Raw genomic sequence first — 25,750 nt, 5'->3', positions numbered from 1 at the left:
AACATGTATGAACAGTGAATCACCGTCAATACAGACGGTTTTACTAAAGCTGGGTTGTTATCTCTAGCACAGGGCTTTAACACTACCATGCATTCTGGAGACACAGTTGTGTACAAAACAATAGAATAGTGTCTGATGATGATGTCATGGTGAAAGCTAGCCAATCATTTTTTTTTGTTTATCCTGCTCAGAAATTGGGTTGCGTAGTCAATGATGAAAACAGATGTACTGTAGAATTAGTGTTATTGACGTGCTCTAACAATAGACCAAACCAGATTCTGAGTTGTTCCCAATATGTTTGCAAATGTATTGTTGTGGATTCAGTACATCTGTATTATTAGTAGATTCTTTTGAAATCCAAAATATAATATAAAAACTGTGGTCTAACTTGTTTCTGTTAATGATTCTTACAACATAGACAACTGTCCAAAACATCTCATACTGTATATTCCACTACATCTCTAGTATTCACTTGTTCTTATACCAAAGAGAGATTGTAACACCAAATACTCTAAAATATTAAAATATGTGTTACTATATTTACAATGTTTCAGGGAGATCCGGGCTGGTTTAGTCTGGCGGGGAATGACCCCTGAGTTGGTGGCCTCTGGTACATTCTAATGCCTTGATTCCATCCGAAATACGCAGCTACATCATTGAATACTTTAACGACTTTACCTCCAAGATTGGTCAAATTAGTTGTGGTATGGAGTAGAAAGACATGACTTTCCAAATAAAATGACTGAAAATGTATGAATTCAGTGTGTTGTTAGTTGTTTCGGAGATTGTCTAGGCCTTTATGATCAGGACTATTTTCTAAGTAAGATAATAAGTCAGATTTTTTAACATTAAACCTGTCTTCTCTTGATGAAAGTCTTTATTCACCGTTGTTTGTAATTTGGGTGAGCTATCCCTTTAACAGTTTGGCCTGTCAATCAATCATTCTGGGTGGGATTGTCAGGGGAGGTGGCAGGATGTTTTTACAGTTGTTTGTAATTTGGGTGAGCTATCCCTTTAACAGTTTGGCCTGTCAATCAATCATTCTGGGTGGGATTGTCAGGGGAGGTGGCAGGATGTTTGTGAGTCACAGAGTTGGTAGGGTTTCAGACCTAGTCAATCAATCACTGTGGGTGGGACATTGAGGGAAGGCGGTAGATTAGTAATCTAGTCAGAAAAGATAGTTTAGTCTTTCGATTTATTTTATTGTGGCAAAAACCCAAGAAAAAAGGTTGTGTTCCCTGTAGAGAAATAATATGGAATTGCAGGTAATTGGTTCAAAAAATGATATACAATGTCAGACATGCATGAATAGACCTACAGGTATGATTGTAGAATGAAGCAGGTGTTAAATATGGGCTTTGCTACACAGAAAGCAGCCGTTGATTAGGCTACTCCATTGTCGACACTAATCAAATCAATAGGCCTGTATTAATATATTTCATAATACCATACCATGTGTCATAAAATATGCTGTTATAGCTTTCAATCTCTTTTCTTTTATCATTTGGACCAGAATGAGGCTCTCTCTCCACTACTATTGTTCCTGCAGTGAGGAGTCAACATCTTTGTCTAATGTTTTCATCATTTATCTGCAGATAATCAAAAGGCATGAGTAGCCTACCAGTAAGCAAATTAGGGAACAAAATGAACAGCTCTCTCACCGATGCGATTTGCTTCCGTTCACTTAAAAGTGCTCCCGATGCTCCTGAGTGGTGCAGCGGTCTAAGACACTGCATCTCAGTGCAAGAGGCGTCACTGTAGTCCCTGGGTCAAATCCAGGCTGCATCACATGCGGCCGTGGTTGGGAGTCCCACAGGGCGGCGTACAATTGGCCCAGCGTCGTCCGGGGTAGGCCGTCATTGTAAATAAGAATTTGTTCTTAACTCGCTTGCCTAGTTAAATAAAAAATAATGTAAATTTAAAATAAATCTACTTTATATTCATCACCTCCAGCACCACCCCAACATCAACATATGTGAAAATGGCGCGTTTCTGTTTTGTAGTAAAAAATATAGAGGAAGATAAGTGTTTCCAATGACATCATCAACCAATTAGTAGACAATTAGAAGGCAATGACTACTAATAATTGGTTAAAATCACACAATGCACACCGATGATGTCATCATTGGAAAAACTTTGCATTCTCTTTCTTCTTTACTACAAAACATAGCTGTTAGTCCATGAACAACCCATCACTAGGCTACACTGATAAGTCACTTTAGCGCTCTCTGGCAAGTCTCGACATGGGCTTCGAAACCTAGGAAAATACAAACAAGATCTTTGGTTTACTCCTGATGTGACATATCACTACGTTGTATGATTGATGAAAAAGGATATAGGAGATTGACTTTATTCAGTCAGTTTGAAACCTTTAATAATAAACTAGTCAACACTTGTTCTTTCTGTCGTCATTCAAACCACAGTAAAAGCCTATGTGGCTGTGTAGGCCTCTGAAACACGCAAAAGAAAATAAATGATTCCGCCACAAAACAATAATTAAGTGGATTTCATTTCAATTCATTGTTACCACTGTACATTCACTCACAGGAGGCCATCTTCATGCTCCCCCTTGACTGCAGAGGCGGGACCGACAGCAGACTGACAAACCAGCAGTGTGTCGCTGTCATCTCTCGCTTTGTAACCAAGCGTAAAAAGAACCAAAGCGGAGTCCCTACATCTGTTTTTCAGGGGAAACGGAAGTTAGGTTGAAAATACTCTATCCCCGAAAACCGAAAAACATCCTCTTCCTGCTGACACTGTGGAGACTGCTGGCTTTGTGACTGACAGGTGCCTGTCCTGTCAATAGATCACTAGAAGATGCATATAGTTCATTCTAGTGGGAGAAGACTATACAGACTTTTCTGACAAGTGAATTAAAACATTTTGATGTAAAGAAGTCTAGTTAATAATTAAGAGTCTATTGGCGCACCCGTGCACCAATCTAAGAAACATAATAAAAAGATTCCCATCAAAATCCGTCAATTTGAGCTAGAGAGATCAGTGTCTCAATCCACTGCGTCCTCCTATGTCAGCGTTCTGCGGTGGAAGGTGGCCGAGCTATAGCGGTGTTTGGCAGACCATGAGACATCCCGCAAAATCAGTCTTCTCACTAGAAACATTGGTAGCGTGCGAACGGTATCGCCTACAAACTAATATGACCCCCATTAGTGTCCCGGGACTAGTCTGAAGGTAACCCATACAAATTAATATGACCCCCATTAGTGTCCCGGGACTAGTCTGAAGGTAACCCATACAAATTAATATGACCCCCATTAGTGTCCCGGGACTAGTCTGAAGGTAACCCATACAGATTAATATGACCCCCATTAGTGTCCCGGGACTAGTCTGAAGGTAACCCATACAAATTAATATGACCCCCATTAGTGGCCCGGGACTAGTCTGAAGGTAACCCATACAAATTAATATGACCCCCATTAGTGTCCCGGGACTAGTCTGAAGGTAACCCATACAAACTAATATGACCCCCATTAGTGTCCCGGGACTAGTCTGAAGGTAACCCATACAAATTAATAGAATGAAAGAGGTAGTTTTGTGTCCAAAAAACTAAAATATTTCCTGAGCTTTCTTATATCTCCTAGATATAGGACAGGCACTTCAAAACCTTATTCTCTATGAAAAAAATGTTTTTATACCTAAAGGGGTCCTAAAATTCAGAATCAAATAGCTACTTTTAATGGGAATTAATGAAGTGGAAAAGTAGCCGGCTGACAATGAGTATGTTATCAGCCAGCTATGGAAAACACTGTCATCTGAATAAAATACCTCCTTGACACTTTGTCTCTCTCTGTATAATAGTGTTCAGGGAGCCGTACACGGTGCGTGTGGCAGACCAGCGGTCCATGCGGGGCAACGTGGCCGTGTTCAAGTGCCTCATTCCCACCGCCGTGCAGGAGTACGTCAGCGTGGTGTCCTGGGAGAGAGACACCGTTTCCATCATCCCAGGTAGGACAACACGGGAAATAGATGGGATGGGAGGGGCCAGGGGACAGGGAAGGGCCAGAGGACAGGGGACAGGGAGGGGCCAGGGGACAGGGAGGGGACAGGGAGGGCGGGTACGGGAGGACTGTGGTAAAAGAAGTTAAGTGTTATGTTATTATTTGTCTGTAATGAGGTCCCCTCTGTAAGGGTGTTTGTGTGTGAGTTTGTGTGTGTGTGTGTGTGTGTGTGTGTGTGTGTGTGTGTGTGTGTGTGTGTGTGTGTCTTTGCACCTGACCTAACTCTAGCTCCTGTCTGCTGTCTGCCTGCTCACTGTTCTGGATCACTGACTCACCCCTACTCCAACTCTCTTCAGCCATCCCTCCCTCTCGTTCACTTTTTCTCTCATCATCTTTCTCGCTCTTCTCTCCCTCTTCTATCTCGCCTCTCTTTCCTCCATCTCGTTCTCTCTCACGCTCCTTTGCTCTCTTCCTACATCTTTCCCCTCTTTCCCTCTCTCCACCTTCACCACTCCCTCCCCAACCTTGTTTCTCTCCATCCATCTTTCTTTATCTATCCCAGCATCTAAATTGATTGACTCCATTGATTGTTCTGTTCTTGTTTTCTTGTTTCTGTATCGTTATCCTAATTTACATCCGTTGTGGATTTTTTTTGACGTGCCAAAGAGCCTTTTCCAACTTCTACAGTATGTTTCCCGTACTTTCCTTTCTGTTGGGTATCCAATATCCCTCCCTGTTCCTCTGCTCTGTCCTTGAAGATTAGTGCTACAATTAGAGACACTGGATGTCAATATCCCCACATTCATCTTCACTAACCTAATGTGTGTGTGTTTGTGTGTGTCTGTGTGTGTGTGTGCGTGTGTGTGTGTGTGCACTGCACACATGTTAGTGTGTTCATTTGTTGTTTTTGTTATATACACTACATGACCAAAAGTATGTGGACACCTGCTCGTCAAAGATCTCATTCCAAAATAATGGGCATTAATATGGAGTTGGTCCCCCCTTTGCTGCTATACAGCCTCCACTCTTCTGGGAAGGCTTCCCACTAGATGTTGGAACATTGTTGCGGGGACTTGATTCCATTCAGCCACAAGAGCATTAGTGAGGTCGGGCACTGATGTTGGGCGATTAGGCCTGGCTCACAGTCGGCGTTCCAATTCATCCCAAAGGTGTTCAATGGGGTTGATGTCAGGGCTCTGTGCAGGCCAGTCAAGTTCTTGCACACAGATCTCGACAAACTATTTCTGTATGAACCTCGGTTTGTGCACGGGGCCATTATCATGCTGAAACAGGAAAGTGCCTTCCCCAAACTGTTGCCACAAAGTTGGAAGCACAGAATCGTCTAAAATGTCAGTGTATGCTGTAGCGTTAAGATTTCCCTTCACTGGAACTAAGGGTCCTAGCCTGAACCATGAAAAACATCCCCCAAATCATTATTGCTCCTCCACCTTTACAGTTGGCACTATGCATTGGGGCAGGTAGCATTCTCCTGGCATCCGCCAAACCCAGATTTGTCCGTCAGACTGATGGTGTAGCGTGATTCATCACACCAGAGAACTGCTCCGGAGTCCAATGGCGGCGAGCTTTACACCACTCCAGCTGACGCTTGGCATTGCACATGGTGATCTTAGGCTTGTGTGCAGCTGCTCTGACATGAAAACCCATTTCATGAAGCTCCCGACGAACAGTTATTTTGCTGATGTTGCTTCCAGAGGCAGTTTGGAACTCGGTAGTGAGTGTTGCTATACCCAGTGAGTGTTGCTATACCCAATTTTTCTCGCTATGCGTTTCAGCACTTGGCTGTCCAGTTCTGTAAGTTTGTGTGCCCTACCACTTTGTGGCTGAGCCATTGTTGCTCCTAGATGTTTACACTTGACAATAACAGCACTCACAGTTGCAGGGCAGAAATTTGCAGGGCAGACATTTGACGAACTGACTTGGAAAGGTGGCATCCTCTGACGGTGTCACTCTGATAGTCACTGAGCTCTTCAGTAAGGCCATTCTACTGCCAATGTTTGTCTTTGGAGATTGCATGGCTGTGTGACTGATTTCATACACCAGCAATGGGTGTATACGTCAGAAATGGGTGTGGCTGAAATAGCCGTATCCACAAACTTTTATACATATATATATATATATATATATACAGTGGAGCAAAAAAGTATTTAGTCAGCCACCAATTGTGCAAGTTCTCCCACTTAAAAAGATGAGAGAGGCCTGTAATGTTCATCATAGGTACACTTCAACTAAGAAAAAAAATTCCTGAAAATCACATTGTAGGATTTTGAATAAATGTATTTGCAAATTATGGTGGAAAATAAGTATTTGGTCAATAACAAAAGTTTATCTCAATACTTTGTTATATACCCTTTGTTGGCAATGACAGAGGTCAAATGTTTTACACCATAATTTGCAAATAAATTCATTAAAAATCCTAAAATTTGATTTTCTGGATTTTTTTCTAATTTTGTCTGTCATAGTTGAAGTGTGCCTATGATAAATTACAGGCCTCTCTCATCTTTTTAAGTGGGAGAACTTGCACAATTGGTGGCTGACTAAATAATTTTTTGCCCCACTGTATATATATATATATATATATATATATATATATATATATATATATATATTGTGTGTATGCATGTATATGTCTATATTCATTATCCTGGATATTACAACAGATAACAATAAACGTCTCCAATGCTGTGTTGTGAAGTGAAACTCTGACAATAACAAAGTGGAAGGTGGAGAGGGAGAGATTAGAGAGGAGAGAACAGAGAGGAGAGAACAGAGAGGAGAGAACAGAGAGGAGGAAACAGTGAGGAGAGAACAGAGATGAGAGAACAGAGAGGAGAGAACAGTGAGGAGAGAACAGAGAGGAGAGAACAGTGAGTAGAGAACAGTGAGTAGAGAACAGTAAGTAGAGAACAGAGAGGAGAGAACAGTGAGGAGAGAACAAAGAGGAGAGAACAGAGAGGAGAGAACAGTGAGGAGAGAACAGAGAGGAGAGAGCAGAGAGGAGAGAACAGTGAGGCGAGATCAGAGAGGAGAAAACAGAGAGGAGAAAACAGAGAGGAGAGACCAGAGAGGAGAGAACAGTGAGTAGAGAACAGTAAGTAGAGAACAGGGAGGAGAGAACAGTGAGGAGAGATCAGAGAGGAGAAAACAGAGGGGAGAGAACAGAGAGGAGAGAACAGTGAGTAGAGAACAGTAAGTAGAGAACAGAGAGGAGAGAACAGTAAGTAGAGAACAGAGAGGAGAGAACAGTGAGGAGAGAACAGAGAGGAGAGAACAGTGAGGAGAGATCAGAGAGGAGAGAACAGAGAGGAGAGAACAGTGAGTAGAGAACAGTGAGTAGAGAACAGTAAGTAGAGAACAGAGAGGAGAGAACAGTGAGGAGAGAACAAAGAGGAGAGAACAGAGAGGAGAGAACAGTGAGGAGAGAACAGAGAGGAGAGAGCAGAGAGGAGAGAACAGAGAGGAGAGAACAGTGAGGAGAGAGCAGTGAGGAGAGAACAGAGAGGAGAGAATAGAGAGGAGAGAACAGTGAGGAGAGAACAGTGAGGAGAGAACAGTGAGGAGAGAACAGTGAGGAGAGATAAGAGAGGTGAGATAAGAGAGGAGAGAACAAAGAGGAGAGAACAGAGGAGAGAACAGTGAGGAGAGAACAGTGAGGAGAGAACAGAGGAGAGAACAGAGAGGAGAGAACAGGGAGGAGAGATCAGAGAGGAGAGAACAGAGTGGAGAGAACAGTGAGGAGAGAACAGAGAGGAGAGAACAGAGAGGAGAGAACAGTGAGGAGGAACAGAGAGGAGAGAACAGAGAGGAGAGAAAGAGAAGGAAGGAGGGTAGTGGGGCAAGAACAGCCTTAGGCCCTGGCAGATGGCCTTCTATATGCACACACACACACACACACACACACACACACACACACACACACACACACACACACACACACACACACACACACACACACAAACACATGCGCACACACACAAACACACAAACACGCACCCACACACACACAAACAAACACAAACACACACAAACACATAGGCAGTGTAAAAAATGAATGGGGGGTGTATGTGTGAGATACATTATGCTCTGTCAGTGGTGAGGAGCTTTGACAGACTACCTGGTATTTTACAATCTTTTAATTATCAGCATGTTTTTACACTATCTATTTCTATTAACTGTAATGCATTGCATATTACACAACGTTTAAGTGTGATTCCATGTACAGTTTTCTATTGTGCAGTGAGTTTGTTGTTGTTATTGTTGTGTATTGTTGTGTGCATTGCACTGTACTCTGGCTGCTACTGTGTGTAACCAGGGATATAAAGGTCAGCTGATGAGCACAGAGAGTGAGAATGGTGAACTGCTCACTGAACTCAGTCAGCAGCATTCCTCCACACAGCAACATCATAGTCAATAACACCACACATCACAGTTAAATACCATTTTTTACAATGACTTTGGCACTAATTTCAGAGCCTTGTGGTCATTTTTCAAAATGGGGGACTCATTTATCATGAAATACCATAGGAACATCCATTTAGATCACCCACAAACAAGATACTGATAGTTTCACTGTGTAGTTGTTCGTACAATCATTAAATATTGTAGTAGAAAATATGTGACACATGTTTCATTATGGTACCACACGTAAATACATCACTGTAAAAGGACTAGTAGAGAGAATACTACAGACACAGTGGAATTATTGAATAAAATCTGAAAACCCTCTAAAAATACATTTTGGAAAGAGAATTACTGATTATAATGATGTGGAATTTTGGGAGAATTTTTCAAAACAGGCATCTTGAAACTGAACATACCTGAACATACTCAGTCCTCAGTTGCTTCATTCTGTCTGCATCTCTTTCTAAAGGCACACGGTATAGCTGTTTTAGAGACACCTGGTGCCTTTTCAGCATGGGTGCAATAGTCGGCAAACTTATGGCTTCCACATTGTAGAACATGTCATCACTGTTCAAGATGTGCTGCCGAATTTCTGTAAGGCGAATATCATTTCTGGCCCGAACCAAATTGACCACAGCCCACACTAGTTGGTCAGTCAGAATTGTTCCTCTGCCTCCTCTATTTGGCCTAGTCTCAATTCTGCAGGGAAAATTACAGTAAGAACACATTTAGTCACATCACCTACCGTGTGGTACACATTGGCATGCAGTATACAGTCATTTGACATTTGGCAGTAGCCTAATGTTTAGTGCATGCTGAACACTTACCGGTTCTCATTGAGGAAAGTTCTGATGATTGAGGCCACGGAATGATCTTCTGAGGTTTGGTTGAATCATTGTAGATGCCTCAGTCATTGTCATGCAATGATTTACGACATGGTCTACAACTATTGCTCAGATTTCATTGGACACTCTCTGCTGTTGCTGCCGCTGTCTTGGTCCGTGGCCTTGTCCTCTAACACGTTCCCCCACACCTCTCAAACGAGGCCCACGACCACCTCTCAGAAGGGTTGCTTGGTCCCTGGCCTTGTCCTCTACCACGTTCTCCCACACCTCTCAAATGAGGCCCACGACCACCTCTCAGAAGGGTTGCTTGTCCCCTGCCATTCCTTTGACCAGCACGTCTTCCTCGTCTTCCTCCAACTGCTTGACCTCTATTTTGACCTGAATCACCTGCCGGCTCCACGTTATCACTATGTTGTTGTAGGTGGATACGACTCATTTCACTATTTACTCGTACCACAATGTGAAATCAATCACCAGTAACGAGTTGGCAAACAATTACAAGGGCCTGCATACATACACTTTATTAGGTACACCTGCGTGTTAGCGCCAGTCGCCTGCTCCTTCTAACAGCGAATCACGTGGCTGCCTACAGCTCAATATATAGAGTATATAGAGTAGAGAGCATTAGAATGGGCAAGATGTGTAATCTAAGAACCTTGGACCGTGGTATGATTTGTTGGTGCCACACATGGTGGTTCCGGCATCTCAGAAACAGCTGCCCTCCTGGGATTTTTACGCACTACAGTCTATAGAGTTTACGGAGGATGGCGCGATAGACAAAACAAATTCAGTGAGCGGCAGTTCTGTGGTCAAAACCACCTTGTTAATGAGAGAGGTCAGAGGAGAATGTCCAGACTCATTCAAGCTAACAGAAAGGCCACAAATACTCAAATAACAGCTGTTTAAAACAGTGGAGTGCAGAAGGGCATCTCTTAACATACAACACCGTGAATAATTCAGGCTTTTGTGGAGGCAAAAGGGGGTCCTACCCAGTACTAGATGGGTGTACCTAATAAAGTGGCCGGTGAGTGTACAGTAATGTCAAATCTGAAAACATGGTCTGGAAAAGTGGTACATGGGACCATAGAAACAGTGTCTGATAAAGAATGATGATGAAATATTACATCCATAGATAATGCAGTCCAATTGGTTCATGTTCCACGGTAATTGGTGTCAATGGATCTCGTCATCCTGAAACTTTCATGATCTAAACATGGAATATTGTTAGTCAGTTTCCATAAAACTATGCATTAAGACTAAAGCAACAGTTACTTATCATTTTGATCAGTTGTCTCAATTGATAGTTAGATCATTGTAATGAAATGAATAGACAGTCATCTCAGATGTAATGTGTGAATTGCATTTTGAAATGGTAATACTTTGATGTTAAGTGGTGTCATTTTGAACAGGTGATTTTAGTTCAATGAACAAATGTTTTTTATTAGCTTTATGTGTATTGTATCCAAGCAATTGGAAATAGTGTTAGAGTTCACAGTTAAATAACACCACACATCACAGTTAAATAACACCACACATCACAGTTAAATAACACCACACACCACAGTTAAATAACACCACACACCACAGTTAAATAACACCACACACCACAGTTAAATAACACCACACATCACAGTTAAATAACACCACACACCACAGTTAAATAACACCACACACCACAGTTAAATAACACCACACACCACAGTTAAATAACACCACACATCACAGTTAAATAACACCACACACCACAGTTAAATAACACCACACATCACAGTTAAATAACACCACACACCACAGTTAAATAACACCACACATCACAGTTAAATAACACCACACACCACAGTTAAATAACACCACACATCACAGTTAAATAACACCACACATCACAGTTAAATAACACCACACACCACAGTTAAATAACACCACACACCACAGTTAAATAACACCACACACCACAGTTAAATAACACCACACACCACAGTTAAATAACACCACACACCACAGTTAAATAACACCACACATCACAGTTAAATAACACCACACATCACAGTTAAATAACACCACACATCACAGTTAAATAACACCACACATCACAGTTAAATAACACCACACACCACAGTTAAATAACACCACACATCACAGTTAAATAACACCACACACCACAGTTAAATAACACCACACACCACAGTTAAATAACACCACACACCACAGTTAAACAACACCACACACCACAGTTAAATAACACCACACACCACAGTTAAATAACACCACACACCACAGTTAAATAACACCACACATCACAGTTAAATAACACCACACACCACAGTTAAATAACACCACACACCACACATCACAGTTAAATAACACCACACACCACAGTTAAATAACACCACACACCACAGTTAAATAACACCACACACCACAGTTAAATAACACCACACATCACAGTTAAATAACACCACACACCACAGTTAAATAACACCACACACCACAGTTAAATAACACCACACATCACAGTTAAATAACACCACACATCACAGTTAAATAACACCACACACCACAGTTAAATAACACCACACACCACAGTTAAATAACACCACACACCACAGTTAAATAACACCACACATCACAGTTAAATAACACCACACATCACAGTTAAATAACACCACACACCACAGTTAAATAACACCACACATCACAGTTAAATAACACCACACACCACAGTTAAATAACACCACACATCACAGTTAAATAACACCACACATCACAGTTAAATAACACCACACATCACAGTTAAATAACACCACACATCACGGTTAAATAACACCACACATCACAGTTAAATAACACCACACACCACAGTTAAATAACACCACACATCACAGTTAAATAACACCACACACCACAGTTAAATAACACCACACATCACAGTTAAATAACACCACACACACAGTTAAATAACACCACACATCACAGTTAAATAACACCACACATCACAGTTAAATAACACCACACATCACAGTTAAATAACACCACACATCACAGTTAAACAACACCACACACCACAGTTAAATAACACCACACATCACAGTTAAATAACACCACACATCACAGTTAAATAACACCACACATCACAGTTAAATAACACCACACATCACAGTTAAATAACACCACACACCACAGTTAAATAACACCACACATCACAGTTAAATAACACCACACATCACATTTAAATAACACCACACATCACAGTTAAATAACACCACACACCACAGTTAAATAACACCACACATCACAGTTAAATAACACCACACATCACAGTTAAATAACACCACACATCACAGTTAAATAACACCACACATCACAGTTAAATAACACCACACATCACAGTTAAATAACACCACACACCACAGTTAAATAACACCACACACCACAGTTAAATAACACCACACATCACAGTTAAATAACACCACACACCACAGTTAAATAACACCACACATCACAGTTAAATAACACCACACATCACAGTTAAATAACACCACACATCACAGTTAAAACACACCACAGTTAAATAACACCACACATCACAGTTAAAACACACCACAGTTAAATAACACCACACATCACAGTTAAATAACACCACACATCACAGTTAAAACACACCACAGTTAAATAACACCACACATCACAGTTAAACAACACCACACATCACAGTTAAAACACATCACAGTTAAACAACACCACACATCACAGTTAAACAACACCACACACCACAGTTAAACAACACCACACAATACAGTTAAACAACACCACACATCACAGTTAAAACACACCACAGTTAAATAACACCACACATCACGTCATTGAAAATGAAAATAAGAATTTGTTCTTAACTGACCTGCCTAGTTAAATAAAGGTCAAATTTAAAAAATATATATATATAATATACAGTATTGTACACAGCAGTACAGTATACAATATACATTATTGTACACAGAAGCACAGTATAATATATACAGTATTGTACTCAGCACAGTACACATTATACACAATACAGTGCTCATTGCAATGCAGTTAAATACATTACACAGCACAAAATACCCACTAGTGTTTCTAGCCCAGCACTAACACACCTACTAATCATCTAGCCCCTTATTAGCTGAATCAGGTGTGTAAGAATGGCCTGGGACAAAAATGTGTACCCTTTTTTATCCCCATGCGGGACCAGGATTGGATATCACTGCACTCCAGGACAGCATTGTTTAAGGACCAACCCAATCAACAAAGGAGACAATGACCTAATCATAATAACAGCACAGCAATCTAGTATTCTCTCTGTGTGCAATATGACATAGCTCTGAAACACACCACATCTGCCATACAAATCCGGAATCTGGCTGGAGTGGCATGCAATCTTAGCAACGCAATCTCTCCCACTCACACACACACGCAAATACACTTCCACCACAGACATATATAACTGCCACACATACACACAATTTAAATGATTGGGGAATAGTGAGAAACATGCATGATTAGCTTGGTTACATAAAGGCTCAGATGGGTCAGTAAACTCTGGACTTCCCATTGATTGACAGCCCTGCTCCTCGTTCAGCCAATCAGCTGTCCCCTCGTTCAGCCAATCAGCTCTCTGTTCACCTTTCGAATTCAGACCCTCTAACCTACCTGCTCTGTCCATATCATGACCTCCTCTCCTCTCTTTCTCCATCTCTTTCTCTCTGTCTATCCATTCTCTCTCTTTCTCTCCCACTCCTCTCTTCGATAGACAGGTCAGAGCACAGGAACCCAGATCTAAATACTGCTCAGATAGGCCTAATGAAGACAGGGAAATTGAAATTGATTTTGTAAGCTCTCTGGCTATCTGGCTATCTGAGGACAGCCCAATAATTGGATGGTCATGGTAAACAATGACAGGTGTCTCTCTCACAGGAGAGCGTGTGTGTTTTAGTGTGTGTTATTGTGTGTAATAGTGTGTGTGTGTGTGTGTGTGTGTTAGTTTGTGCTAGTGTGTGTGATGGACATAAATGTGTATTGGTCTATTTGCGGTTGTGTGTTTGAACTGATTGTAACTGAAGGACAACCAGGATGAATGCTGTGTTAGGGATTGAGTTAGGGATTGAGTTATCATTACAAAAATGATAACTAATTTGGTTTTTTCTATTTAATATCAGTGTTTCAAATTCGAAAATCGACTTCCCTGAAGATATTTCAAACAGACTTTCTTCATAATATGGTTTAACATGGCTTAATATGTTTATGAACATGGTGTGTGGATGGAGTCAATTACTGTCATGTGTGTGTGCTAGGAGATATTTCCAAAGAGAGTCCTTAATCGATTTATTTGGCCTCAATAATTCCACATAAATGCCAAAATACCCTGATCTCTCTCTCTTTCCCTCTCTCTCGTTCCCTCTCTCTTTTTCCCTCTCTCTTCCTCTGTTAATTTAACATAGGGTTGCCTGATTGCTTTTAGCATTAATATTCTAATAAGGCTTGTGTATAAATAATTAATGCAACCTAGCAACAAGCCTACCTCTCCCCTCCTCTCTCTCTCTCTCTCACACACACACACCCACACACACACCCTCACGCACACACACACACACACACACACACACACACACACCCTCACACACACACACACACACACACACACACACACACACACACAAATTCTCTCTCACCTGTCACGTTTGTGCTCTCTCTCTCTTTCTCTTTTTCCCTCTCTCACTCTCTCTTTATTTCCCTTCCTTAGAGCAATTTAGTGGGATTTGAAGCATTGGGAATTAAAAGGGATTAGATGAGGGAGATCATGGAAAGGAGGGAAGGGGGAGGAACTGTGAGAGAGAGGTGAGGAACCAGACAAGAGGGGGAGGAACCAGGCAGGAGGGGGAGGAACTGTGTGAGAGAGGTGAGGAACCAGACAAGAGGGGGAGGAACCAGACCAGACGGGGAGGAATAGTGAGAGAGAGGTGAGGAACCAGACAAGAGGAGCAGGAACCAGACAAGAGGGGGAGGAACCAGACCAGAGGGGGAGGAATAGTGAGAGAGAGGTGAGGAACCAGACAAGAGGAGCAGGAACCTGACAAGAGGGGGAGGAACCAGACCAGAGGGGGGGGAATAGTGAGAGAGAGGTGAGGAACCAGACAAGAGGGGGAGGAACAGTGTGAGAGAGGTGAGGAACCAGACAAGAGGGGGAGGAACCAGACAAGAGGGGCAGGAACCAGGCAAGAGCGGGAGGGACCAGGCAAGAGGGGGAGGGACCAGGCAAGAGGGGGAGGAACTGTGAGAGAGAGCTGAGGAACCAGACAAGAGGGGGAGTAACCAGACAAGAGGGGGAGGAACCAGGCAAGAGGGGGTGGAACTGTGAGAGAGAGGTGAGGAACTAGACAAGAGGGGGAGAAACCAGACAAGAGGGGGAGGAATAGTGAGAGAGGGGGGAGGAACCAGGAAAGAGGGGGAGGAATAGTGAGAGAGGGGGGGGGGGGGAACCAGACAAGAGGGGGAGGAACTGTGAGAGAAAGGTGAGGAACCAGACAAGACGGGGAGGAACCAGGCAAGAGGGGTAGAAATAGTGAGAGAGGGGGGGAGGAACCAGACAAGAGGGGGAGGAACTGTGAGAGAAAGGTGAGGAACCAGACAAGAGGGGGAGGAACCAGACAAGAGGGGGAGGAACCAGGCAAGAGGGGGAGGAACTGTGAGAAAGGTGAGAAACCAGACAAGAGGGGGAGGAACCAGCCAAGAGGGGGAGGAACCAGACAAGAGGGGGAGGAACAGTGAGAGAGGGGGGGAGGAACCAGACAAGAGGGGGAGGAACTGTGAGAGAAAGGTGAGGAACCAGACAAGACGGGGAGGAACTAGGCAAGAGGGGTAGAAATAGTGAGAGAGGGGGGGAGGAACCAGACAAGAGGGGGAGGAACTGTGAGAGAAAGGTGAGGAACCAGACAAGAGGGGGAGGAACCAGACAAGAGGGGGAGGAACCAGGCAAGAGGGGGAGGAACTGTGAGAGAGGTGAGAAACCAGGCAAGAGGGGTAGGAACTGTGAGAGAGAGGGGAGGAACCAGAGAAGAGGGGGAGGAACCAGACAAGAGGGGGAGGAACCAGGCAAGAGGGGGAGGAGTAGAGAGAGAGAGGGGGAGGAACCAGGCAAGAGGGGGAGGAACAGTGTGAGCAAGGTGAGAAACCAGACAAGAGGGGGAGGAACAGTGTGAGCAAGGTGAGAAACCAGACAAGAGGGGGAGGAACAGTGTGAGCGAGGTGAGAAACCAGACAAGAGGGGGAGGAACAGTGAGAGAGAGGTGAGGAACCAGACAAGAGGGGGAGGAACAGTGAGAGAGAGGTGAGGAACCAGACAAGAGGGGGAGGAACAGTGAGAGAGAGGTGAGGAACCAGAGAAGATGAGGAAGATCCAGACAAGAGGGGGAGGAACCAGGCAAGAGGGGGAGGAATAGTGAGAGAGAGGTGAGGAACCACACAAGAGTGGGAGGAACCAGGCAAGAGGGGGAGGAACTGTGAGAGAGAGGGGGAGGAACCAGGCAAGAGGGGGAGGAACTGTGAGAGAGAGGTGAGGACCCACACAAGAGTGGGAGGAACCAGGCAAGAGGGGGAGGAACTGTGAGAGAGTTGAGAAACCAGACAAGAGGGGGAGGGGCAGTGAGAGAGGGGTGAGGAACCACACAAGAGGGGGAGGAACCAGACAAGAGGAGGAGGAACCAGACATGAGGGGGAGGAACCAGACAAGAGGGGGAGGGACCAGGCAAGAGGGGGAGGAACCAGACAAGAGGGGGAGGAACCAGGTAAGAGGGGGAGGGACTGTGAGAGAGGTGAGAAACCAAGCAGGAGGGGGAGGAATAGTGATAGAGAGGTGAGGAACCAGACAAGAGAGTGAGGAACCAGACAGGAAAGGGAGGGACCAGACAAGAGGGGGAGGAATAGTGTGAGAGAGGTGAGAAACCAGGCAAGAGGGGTAGGAATAGTGAGAGAGAGGTGAGGAACCAGGCAAGAGGGGGAGGAACCAGACAAGAGGGGGAGGAATAGTGTGAGAGAGGTGAGAAACCAGGCAAGAGGGGGAGGAACCAGACATGAGGGGGAGGAACAGTGAGAGAGAGGGGGAGGAACCAGACAAGAGGGGGAGGAACCAGACAAGAGGGGGAGGATCCAGGCAAGAGGGGGAGGAACCAGGCAAGAGGGTGAGGAACCAGGCAAGAGGTGAGGAACAGTGTGAGAGATGCGGAGGAACCAGACAAGAGGTGGAGGAACCAGACAAGAGGGGGAGGATCCAGGCAAGAGGGGGAGGAACCAGGCAAGAGGGGGAGGAATAGTGAGGAGAGAGGCGGAGGAACTGTGAGAGAGAGGTGAGGAACCAGGCAAAAGGGGGAGGAATAGTGAGAGAGCGTGGGAGGAACCAGACAAGAGGAGGAGGAACCAGGCAAGAGGGGGAGGTATAGTGAGGAGAGAGGCGGAGGAACTGTGAGAGAGAGGTGAGGAACCAGACAAGAGGGGGAGGAATAGTGAGGAGAGAGGCAGAGGAACTGTGAGAGAGAGGTGAGGAACCAGACAAGAGGGGGAGGAATAGTGAGGAGAGAGGCGGAGGAACTGTGAGAGAGAGGTGAGGAACCAGACAAGAGGGGGAGGAGCAGTGAGGAGAGAGGCAGAGGAACTGTGAGAGAGAGGTGAGGAACCAGACAAGAGGAGGAGGAACCAGGCAAGAGGGGGAGGTATAGTGAGGAGAGAGGCGGAGGAACTGTGAGAGAGAGGTGAGGAACTAGACAAGAGGGGGAGGAGCAGTGAGGAGAGAGGCAGAGGAACTGTGAGAGAGAGGTGAGGAACCAGACAAGAGGGGGAGGAATAGTGAGGAGAGAGGCAGAGGAACTGTGAGAGAGAGGTGAGGAACCAGACAAGAGGGGGAGGAGCAGTGAGGAGAGAGGCGGAGGAACTGTGAGAGAGAGGTGAGGAACCAGACAAGAGGGGGAGGAATAGTGAGGAGAGAAGCAGAGGAACTGTGAGAGAGAGGTGAGGAACCAGACAAGAGGGGGAGGAATAGTGAGGAGAGAGGCAGAGGAACTGTGAGAGAGAGGTGAGGAACCAGGCAAGAGGGGGAGGAGCAGTGAGGAGAGAGGCAGAGGAACTGTGAGAGAGAGGTGAGGAACCAGACAAGAGGGGGAGGAATAGTGAGGAGAGAGGCAGAGGAACTGTGAGAGAGAGGTGAGGAACCAGACAAGAGGGGGAGGAATAGTGAGGAGAGAGGCAGAGGAACTGTGAGAGAGAGGTGAGGAACCAGACAAGAGGGGGAGGAGCAGTGAGGAGAGAGGCGGAGGAACTGTGAGAGAGAGGTGAGGAACCAGGCAAGAGGGGGAGGAGCAGTGAGGAGAGAGGCAGAGGAACTGTGAGAGAGAGGTGAGGAACCAGACAAGAGGGGGAGGAATAGTGAGGAGAGAGGCAGAGGAACTGTGAGAGAGAGGTGAGGAACCAGACAAGAGGGGGAGGAATAGTGAGGAGAGAGGCGGAGGAACTGTGAGAGAGAGGTGAGGAACCAGACAAGAGGGGGAGGAATAGTGAGGAGAGAGGCAGAGGAACTGTGAGAGAGAGGTGAGGAACCAGACAAGAGGGGGAGGAATAGTGAGGAGAGAGGCGGAGGAACTGTGAGAGAGAGGTGAGGAACCAGACAAGAGGGGGAGGAGCAGTGAGGAGAGAGGCAGAGGAACTGTGAGAGAGAGGTGAGGAACCAGACAAGAGGGGGAGGAGCAGTGAGGAGAGAGGCAGAGGAACTGTGAGAGAGAGGTGAGGAACCAGACAAGAGAGGTTAGGAAAAGGCAGGAAGGAGCAGATGCTTTAGGATAAGGAGGGATACAGAAGAAGAAAAACATGATACAAAAATAGACTGTTATTCACACCTAAATATGATCAATTTCAGCTAAATCAATCAACCAGTTAGCCAATAGATCAGTCACGTAGCCATGATATAGCAGATGATTGCAGCCTGATGTTATTACACACACAGCTCTGACCTCTAACAGGTCATTATTCTCAGCCACCGATTGGCTCCATTACATATCATGCTGACCAAATTAAAGAGGCACTCTGTGTGTGTGTGTGTGTGTGTGTGGGTGTGTGTGTGTGTGTGTGTGTGTGTGTGTGTGTGTGTTTGTGTGTGTGTGTGTGTGTGTGTTTGGGTGTGGGTGTGGGTGTGGGTGTGGGTGTGTGTGTGGGTTGCCTGGCCCACTTTCCTGTCTGGCCAGGACAGCGGGGGAGGGAGGGGGCGGGGGCAGACTGACCTACCCCCCCCCCCCCCCCCCCCATCTCCCTGTCCCATAGTTAGATGACTGAGACGATGGAGAGGGAGCATGGAAAGAGGAGAGATGGGAGAGAGAGATAGAGAGAGGGGGGGGGGGTGGGGTTGAGAATAAAGAGGGACACACAGAGATCTTTCCGTGCAGATTGAGCTGCTCTCTCTTTCCTCACAGAAAGCTAATGAGTGTGTCTGATGAATAGAGGCAACAGATGGCTACGGCCACATGGTGACCCAGGGAAGATGCCCAGCGCCTCCACCTAGCCCACCTGGCTCACACATTAACCCCTCTCCTCCTCTCTCACCCTCTCCTCCTCTCTCACCCTCTCCTCCTCTCTCATCCTCTCCTCCTCTCTCATCCTCTCCTCCTCTCTCACCCTCTCCTCCTCTCTCATCCTCTCCTCCTCTCTCACCCTCTCCTCCTCTCTCACCCTCTCCTCCTCTCTCACCTTCTCCTCCTCTCTCATCCTCTCCTCCTCTCTCATCCTCTCCTCCTCTCTCACCCTCTCCTCCTCTCTCATCCTCTCCTCCTCTCTCACCCTCTCCTCCTCTCTCATCCTCTTCTCCTCTCTCACCCTCTCCTCCTCTCTCACCCTCTCCTCCTCCTCATCCTCTCCTCCTCTCCCATCCTCTCCTCCTCTCTCACCCTCTCCTCCTCTCTCATCCTCTCCTCCTCTCTCACCCTCTCATCCTCTCTCACCCTCTCCTCCTCTCTCACCCTCTCCTCCTCTCTCATCCTCTCCTCCTCTCTCATCCTCTCTTCTGCCCTGTTGCACCACACCTCACTGCAACCATACACCTGGACTGGACATGTTGTCCACTGCAACCATACACCTGGACTGGACTTGTTGTCCACTGCAACCATACACCTGGACTGGACATGTTGTCCACTGCAACCATACACCTGGACTGGACTTGTTGTCCACTGCAACCATACACCTGGACTGGACATGTTGTCCACTGCAACCATACACCTGGACTGGACTTGTTGTCCACTGCAACCATACACCTGGACTGGACTTGTTGTCCACTGCAACCATACACCTGGACTGGACTTGTTGTCCACTGCAACCATACACCTGGACTGGACATGTTGTCCACTGCAACCATACACCTGGACTGGACATGTTGTCCACTGCAACCATACACCTGGACTGGACATGTTGTCCACTGCAACCATACACCTGGACTGGACATGTTGTCCACTGCATATCTATCATCTAGGTTGTTGTCAACACCTGGAATTATGACACCAAGCTTTAACTTATGATCCCTAGAAATGGTAATATGTGTTTTCAAAAGTAGTATCTGTACGCTCCCAAGTAGTATCCGTACGCTCCCAAGTAGTATCCGTACGCTCCCAAGTAGTATCCGTACGCTCCCAAGTAGTATCCGTATGCTCCCAAGTAGTATCCGTACGCTCCCAAGTAGTATCCGTATGCTCCCAAGTAGTATCCGTACGCTCCCAAGTAGTATCCGTACGCTCCCAAGTAGTATCCGTACGCTCCCAAGTAGTATCCGTACGCTCCCAAGTAGTATCCGTACGCTCCCAAGTAGTATCCGTATGCTCCCAAGTAGTATCCGTACGCTCCCAAGTAGTATCCGTATGCTCCCAAGTCGTATCCATATGCTCCCAAGTAGTATTCGTACGCTCCCAAGTAGTATCCGTATGCTCCCAAGTAGTATCCGTATGCTCCCAAGTAGTATCCGTACGCTCCCAAGTAGTATCCGTATGCTCCCAAGTAGTATTCGTACGCTCCCAAGTAGTATCCGTATGCTCCCAAGTAGTATCCGTATGCTCCCAAGTAGTATCCGTACGCTCCCAAGTAGTATCCGTTAGATAGATATTTTTCGCTAACAATTTCTGCTCATTACCAGGAAGACTTAGAACACTCAGAAACACTGAGGAATTATATTTGCATCAATATGGAACCCAGGACACACTGCAATGCCACTACCCAGCTGGAGACCATACAGCCAACTCACAAGTCCACCCAACAGACACGCAGAGACATGTACAACACCAGCTTCCTGCATCCCATTCTATAGAGACTGTGACTACTGATAGTGTCTCCAGCTGACTCTAGGGGGCAATAAGCCTGGCTGTTCTGTTATGCTGATATGCATTTCTTCCCGTCCCCTGGCCTGGCCTAATGGGTGTGACTTTACAGACTACATTACAGATCGATCCCCAGCCCACCCCAACCCTGGGACCCTGCTGGGAGGCAGCCTGGACACTCCCCCTCACATACACCTCCGTGTCCCACTGGGGCTGTTGTGGCTGTGCAGACAATTAAGAACACATGGGCCAGCCCCCCTCTACCTTCCCCACTGCCCTCTCCCGTTCATATCTCCTCACTATATCATCAACACAGCCACTGCTGCCCTGCCTGTAGCACTCTGTCCCACACACACAACAACTACTGGCAAAGTCTGTAGCCAGTGCTCCTCTACGGCAACTTTTCTCACTATCTACCCCAGAGACAGAGGAGTACTGGCTTCGAATGCAGGAGAGAAGACAGAGAAGGCAGGATACGTAGTGACATGAGAGAGGGAGAAAGGGAGAGGGAGACCACATGTAGAGCAGTGGTGTGGCAGGCTGCTATCTGTTTGTAAATCTGTGTATGTTCACTCAAAGCTGGAATACATTAATGGCTACATTTGTCTGTGACTGCGGTGGATCGTGTTAACAATGGTCTGACACACACAATCGCTTCCACAATGTAGCAAGCCACTTAACCCCCTCCTTTCTCTTTATTACACACACACCGGCACACACACACGCACATGCACCCAACGCACGCACACATGACACAATAAAGCCATTTTCAGATTTTCTCTCAAGTTGCTGAGAGCACCTGAACACGGAGAGCTCATTAAACATTAACACAGGGCTTATCAACACTGTGTTCAATGCTGAGCTGTGTTGTGTAGTGTGGTGGTGCTAGTGTGGTGCTCAGGCAAGGTGGGACAGGGACAGAGGTGGGACAGGGTGAGGGGGACACACGTGAGACCCCTGAGGACCTGTGGAACCAAACACCATCGACTGTCACGTACAGGCGTCAGGTCCACCCCCCCCCCCCCCCCCCACCACCACCACCACCACCCTGCTCTCTCTATCCATCCCAGCTTCCATCTCTCTATCCCACCAATCTCACCCCTCCCTCTCCCTCGCCATCCTTCCCTCCACTGCTGTCCATCCCATGCGGCACATGGCAGGGCCATAGGGGGTAACATCAACAACAATGGGCAAATCAGCCAGCCAACCAAACCAACAACACACACTACTATCACATGCAGGCTTTGCAATGTAACACTCTGCATTACTGAATCATGAAAACATCCACCCTTTACCAAAGTTACTGGATACTGTAGCAAAACAGCCCCAGTTCCCTATGAGACTGCAGAGTATTGTTAGGTACATGTAGTGCATTGGTACAGATTGTTACAGTACAATAAATACTGTAATACAGTCTGTTGCCTCAATAAGTCTGGAGGATATTGTAGCGACATCTCTTATTTTCTCTTTCTGTCTGTCTCCCAGTTTGCCCCTGCGTGGTGGGAGGGTAGACAAGGAGGAGGGGGAAGAAACAGATGGGGCGCTGCCATGTTTTACTCAATCAGACTGAGTATATGCACGTGGGCGGGTGTGTTGTTTGGCACGAATAAGCGTGTGTGTGAGTGTGTGTGTGAGTGTGCGTGTGTGCGTGTGTGTGTGTGCGCCCTCGTGCAAGGGGCACAATGAGGGTAATTATCTCTGCTTGGGGGGGGGGGGGGGGGGGGGGGGCAGAGAGGCAGAGTCAGACAATGCCTGACCACAGGCCTTTGTGTGTATAGAGCAGAGGGCTGACAAGTGTCAGCTATTATTGACTATTTACCCACTACACTCAAACATCCTTTCAGTCTCTCGCTTTCCCAGTATACCTCTCTCTCTCTCTCTATATATATATATATATATATATATATATATATATATATATATATATATATATATTATATCACACACACACACACACACACACAGTCTTGCCGGTATTTGTCTCCCTTCTGTGCTGTGTAAGTGTTAGCAGTGCATATGCTACAGCGGTGTATCAGTGTCAATCAGTGTAACAGGGAGAGATGGGACAGGTCCTGCGAGCACATCACTCTGACAGATAGCTGGCCCACTGTCTTACCCTCCAACCCTGACCCCCGGCTCCGTATAACAAGAGTGGAAATAATCTCTCTCTCTTTCTCTCTCTCTCTCTCTCTCTCTCTCTGTGTGCGTGTTACATAACAGACATCCTAAAACTGCACCCAGAGGCTGTATACCACCAGTCTCCCCCTTCCCATCTATAGTAGTTCATTCACAAGTCACTATAGTAAGAGCTCTGGCAAGTCACTATAGTAAGAGGTCTGACAAGTCTCTATAGTAAGAGGTTTGACAAGTCACTAGAGTAAGAGGTCTGACAAGTCACTATAGTAAGAGGTCTGACAAGTCTCTATAGTAAGAGGTTTGACAAGTCACTAGAGTAAGAGGTCTGACAAGTCACTATAGTAAGAGGTTTGACAAGTCACTATAGTAATAGGTCTGACAAGTCTCTATAGTAAGAGGTTTGACAAGTCACTATAATAAGAGCTCTGGCAAGTCACTATAGTAAGAGGTCTGAGAAGTCACTATAGTAAGAGGTCTGACAAGTCTCTATAGTAAGAGGTCTGACAAGTCACTATAGTAAGAGGTCTGACAAGTCACTATAGTAATAGGTCTGACAAGTCTCTATAGTAAGAGGTTTGACAAGTCACTATAATAAGAGCTCTGGCAAGTCACTATAGTAAGAGGTCTGACAAGTCACTATAGTAAGAGGTCTGACAAGTCTCTATAGTAAGAGGTCTGACAAGTCACTATAGTAAGAGGTCTGACAAGTCACTATAGTAAGAGGTCTGACAAGTCACTATAGTAAGAGGTCTGACAAGTCTCTAGAGTAAGAGGTCTGACAAGTCACTAGAGTAAGAGGTCTGACAAGTCACTATAGTAAGAGGTCTGACAAGTCACTATAGTAAGAGGTCTGACAAGTCACTAAAGTAAGAGGTCTGAAAAGTCACTATAGTAAGAGGTTTGACAAGTCACTATGATGAGAGGTCTGACAAGTCACTATAGTAATAGGTCTGACAAGTCACTATAGTAAGAGGTTTGACAAGTCACTATAGTAATAGGTCTGACAAGTCTCTATAGTAAGAGGTTTGACAAGTCACTATAATAAGAGCTCTGGCAAGTCACTATAGTAAGAGGTCTGAGAAGTCACTATAGTAAGAGGTCTGACAAGTCTCTATAGTAAGAGGTCTGACAAGTCACTATAGTAAGAGGTCTGACAAGTCACTATAGTAATAGGTCTGACAAGTCTCTATAGTAAGAGGTTTGACAAGTCACTATAATAAGAGCTCTGGCAAGTCACTATAGTAAGAGGTCTGACAAGTCACTATAGTAAGAGGTCTGACAAGTCTCTATAGTAAGAGGTCTGACAAGTCACTATAGTAAGAGGTCTGACAAGTCACTATAGTAAGAGGTCTGACAAGTCACTATAGTAAGAGGTCTGACAAGTCTCTATAGTAAGAGGTTTGACAAGTCACTAGAGTAAGAGGTCTGACAAGTCACTATAGTAAGAGGTCTGACAAGTCACTATAGTAAGAGGTCTGACAAGTCACTAAAGTAAGAGGTCTGAAAAGTCACTATAGTAAGAGGTTTGACAAGTCACTATGATGAGAGGTCTGACAAGTCACTATAGTAATAGGTCTGACAAGTCACTATAGTAAGAGGTTTGACAAGTCACTATGATGAGAGGTCTGACAAGTCATTATAGTAAGAGGTTTGACAAGTCACTATGATGAGAGGTCTGACAAGTCACTATAGTAAGAGGTTTGACAAGTCACTATGATGAGAGGTCTGACAAGTCACTACAGTAAGAGGTCTGACAAGTCACTATGATGAGAGGTCTGACAAGTCACTACAGTAAGAGGTCTGACAAGTCTCTATAGTAAGAGGTCTGACAAGTTTCTATAGTAAGAGGTTTGACAAGTCACTATGACGAGAGGTCTGACAAGTCACTACAGTAAGAGGTTTGACAAGTCACTATAGTAAGAGGTCTGACAAGTCACTATAGTAAGAGGTTTGACAAGTCACTATAGTAAGAGGTCTGACAAGTCTCTATAGTAAGAGGTCTGACAAGTCTCTATAGTAAGAGGTCTGA

The 25,750-nt window shown here is 45.4% G+C and overlaps 1 protein-coding gene across 1 annotated transcript in view; it reads left to right on the top strand.

The window, feature by feature from the left end:
* LOC110533100 (cell adhesion molecule DSCAML1) overlaps positions 1 to 25,750 on the top strand; it is a 184,291-nt gene that overhangs the window by 21,488 nt on the left and 137,053 nt on the right. The window contains 1 exon segment of the mRNA XM_036990184.2: positions 3,817 to 3,963. Within this exon segment, the coding sequence (XP_036846079.2) occupies positions 3,817 to 3,963 (147 nt within the window).

Source organism: Oncorhynchus mykiss, chromosome 10 (genome assembly GCF_057628025.1).
Source record: "Oncorhynchus mykiss isolate SJ-2025 chromosome 10, ASM5762802v1, whole genome shotgun sequence".
Classification (NCBI taxonomy): Eukaryota; Metazoa; Chordata; class Actinopteri; order Salmoniformes; family Salmonidae; genus Oncorhynchus; species Oncorhynchus mykiss.
The sequence above is the reverse complement of the archived record's forward strand: the minus strand, read 5'-3'. Positions and strand labels throughout refer to the sequence as shown.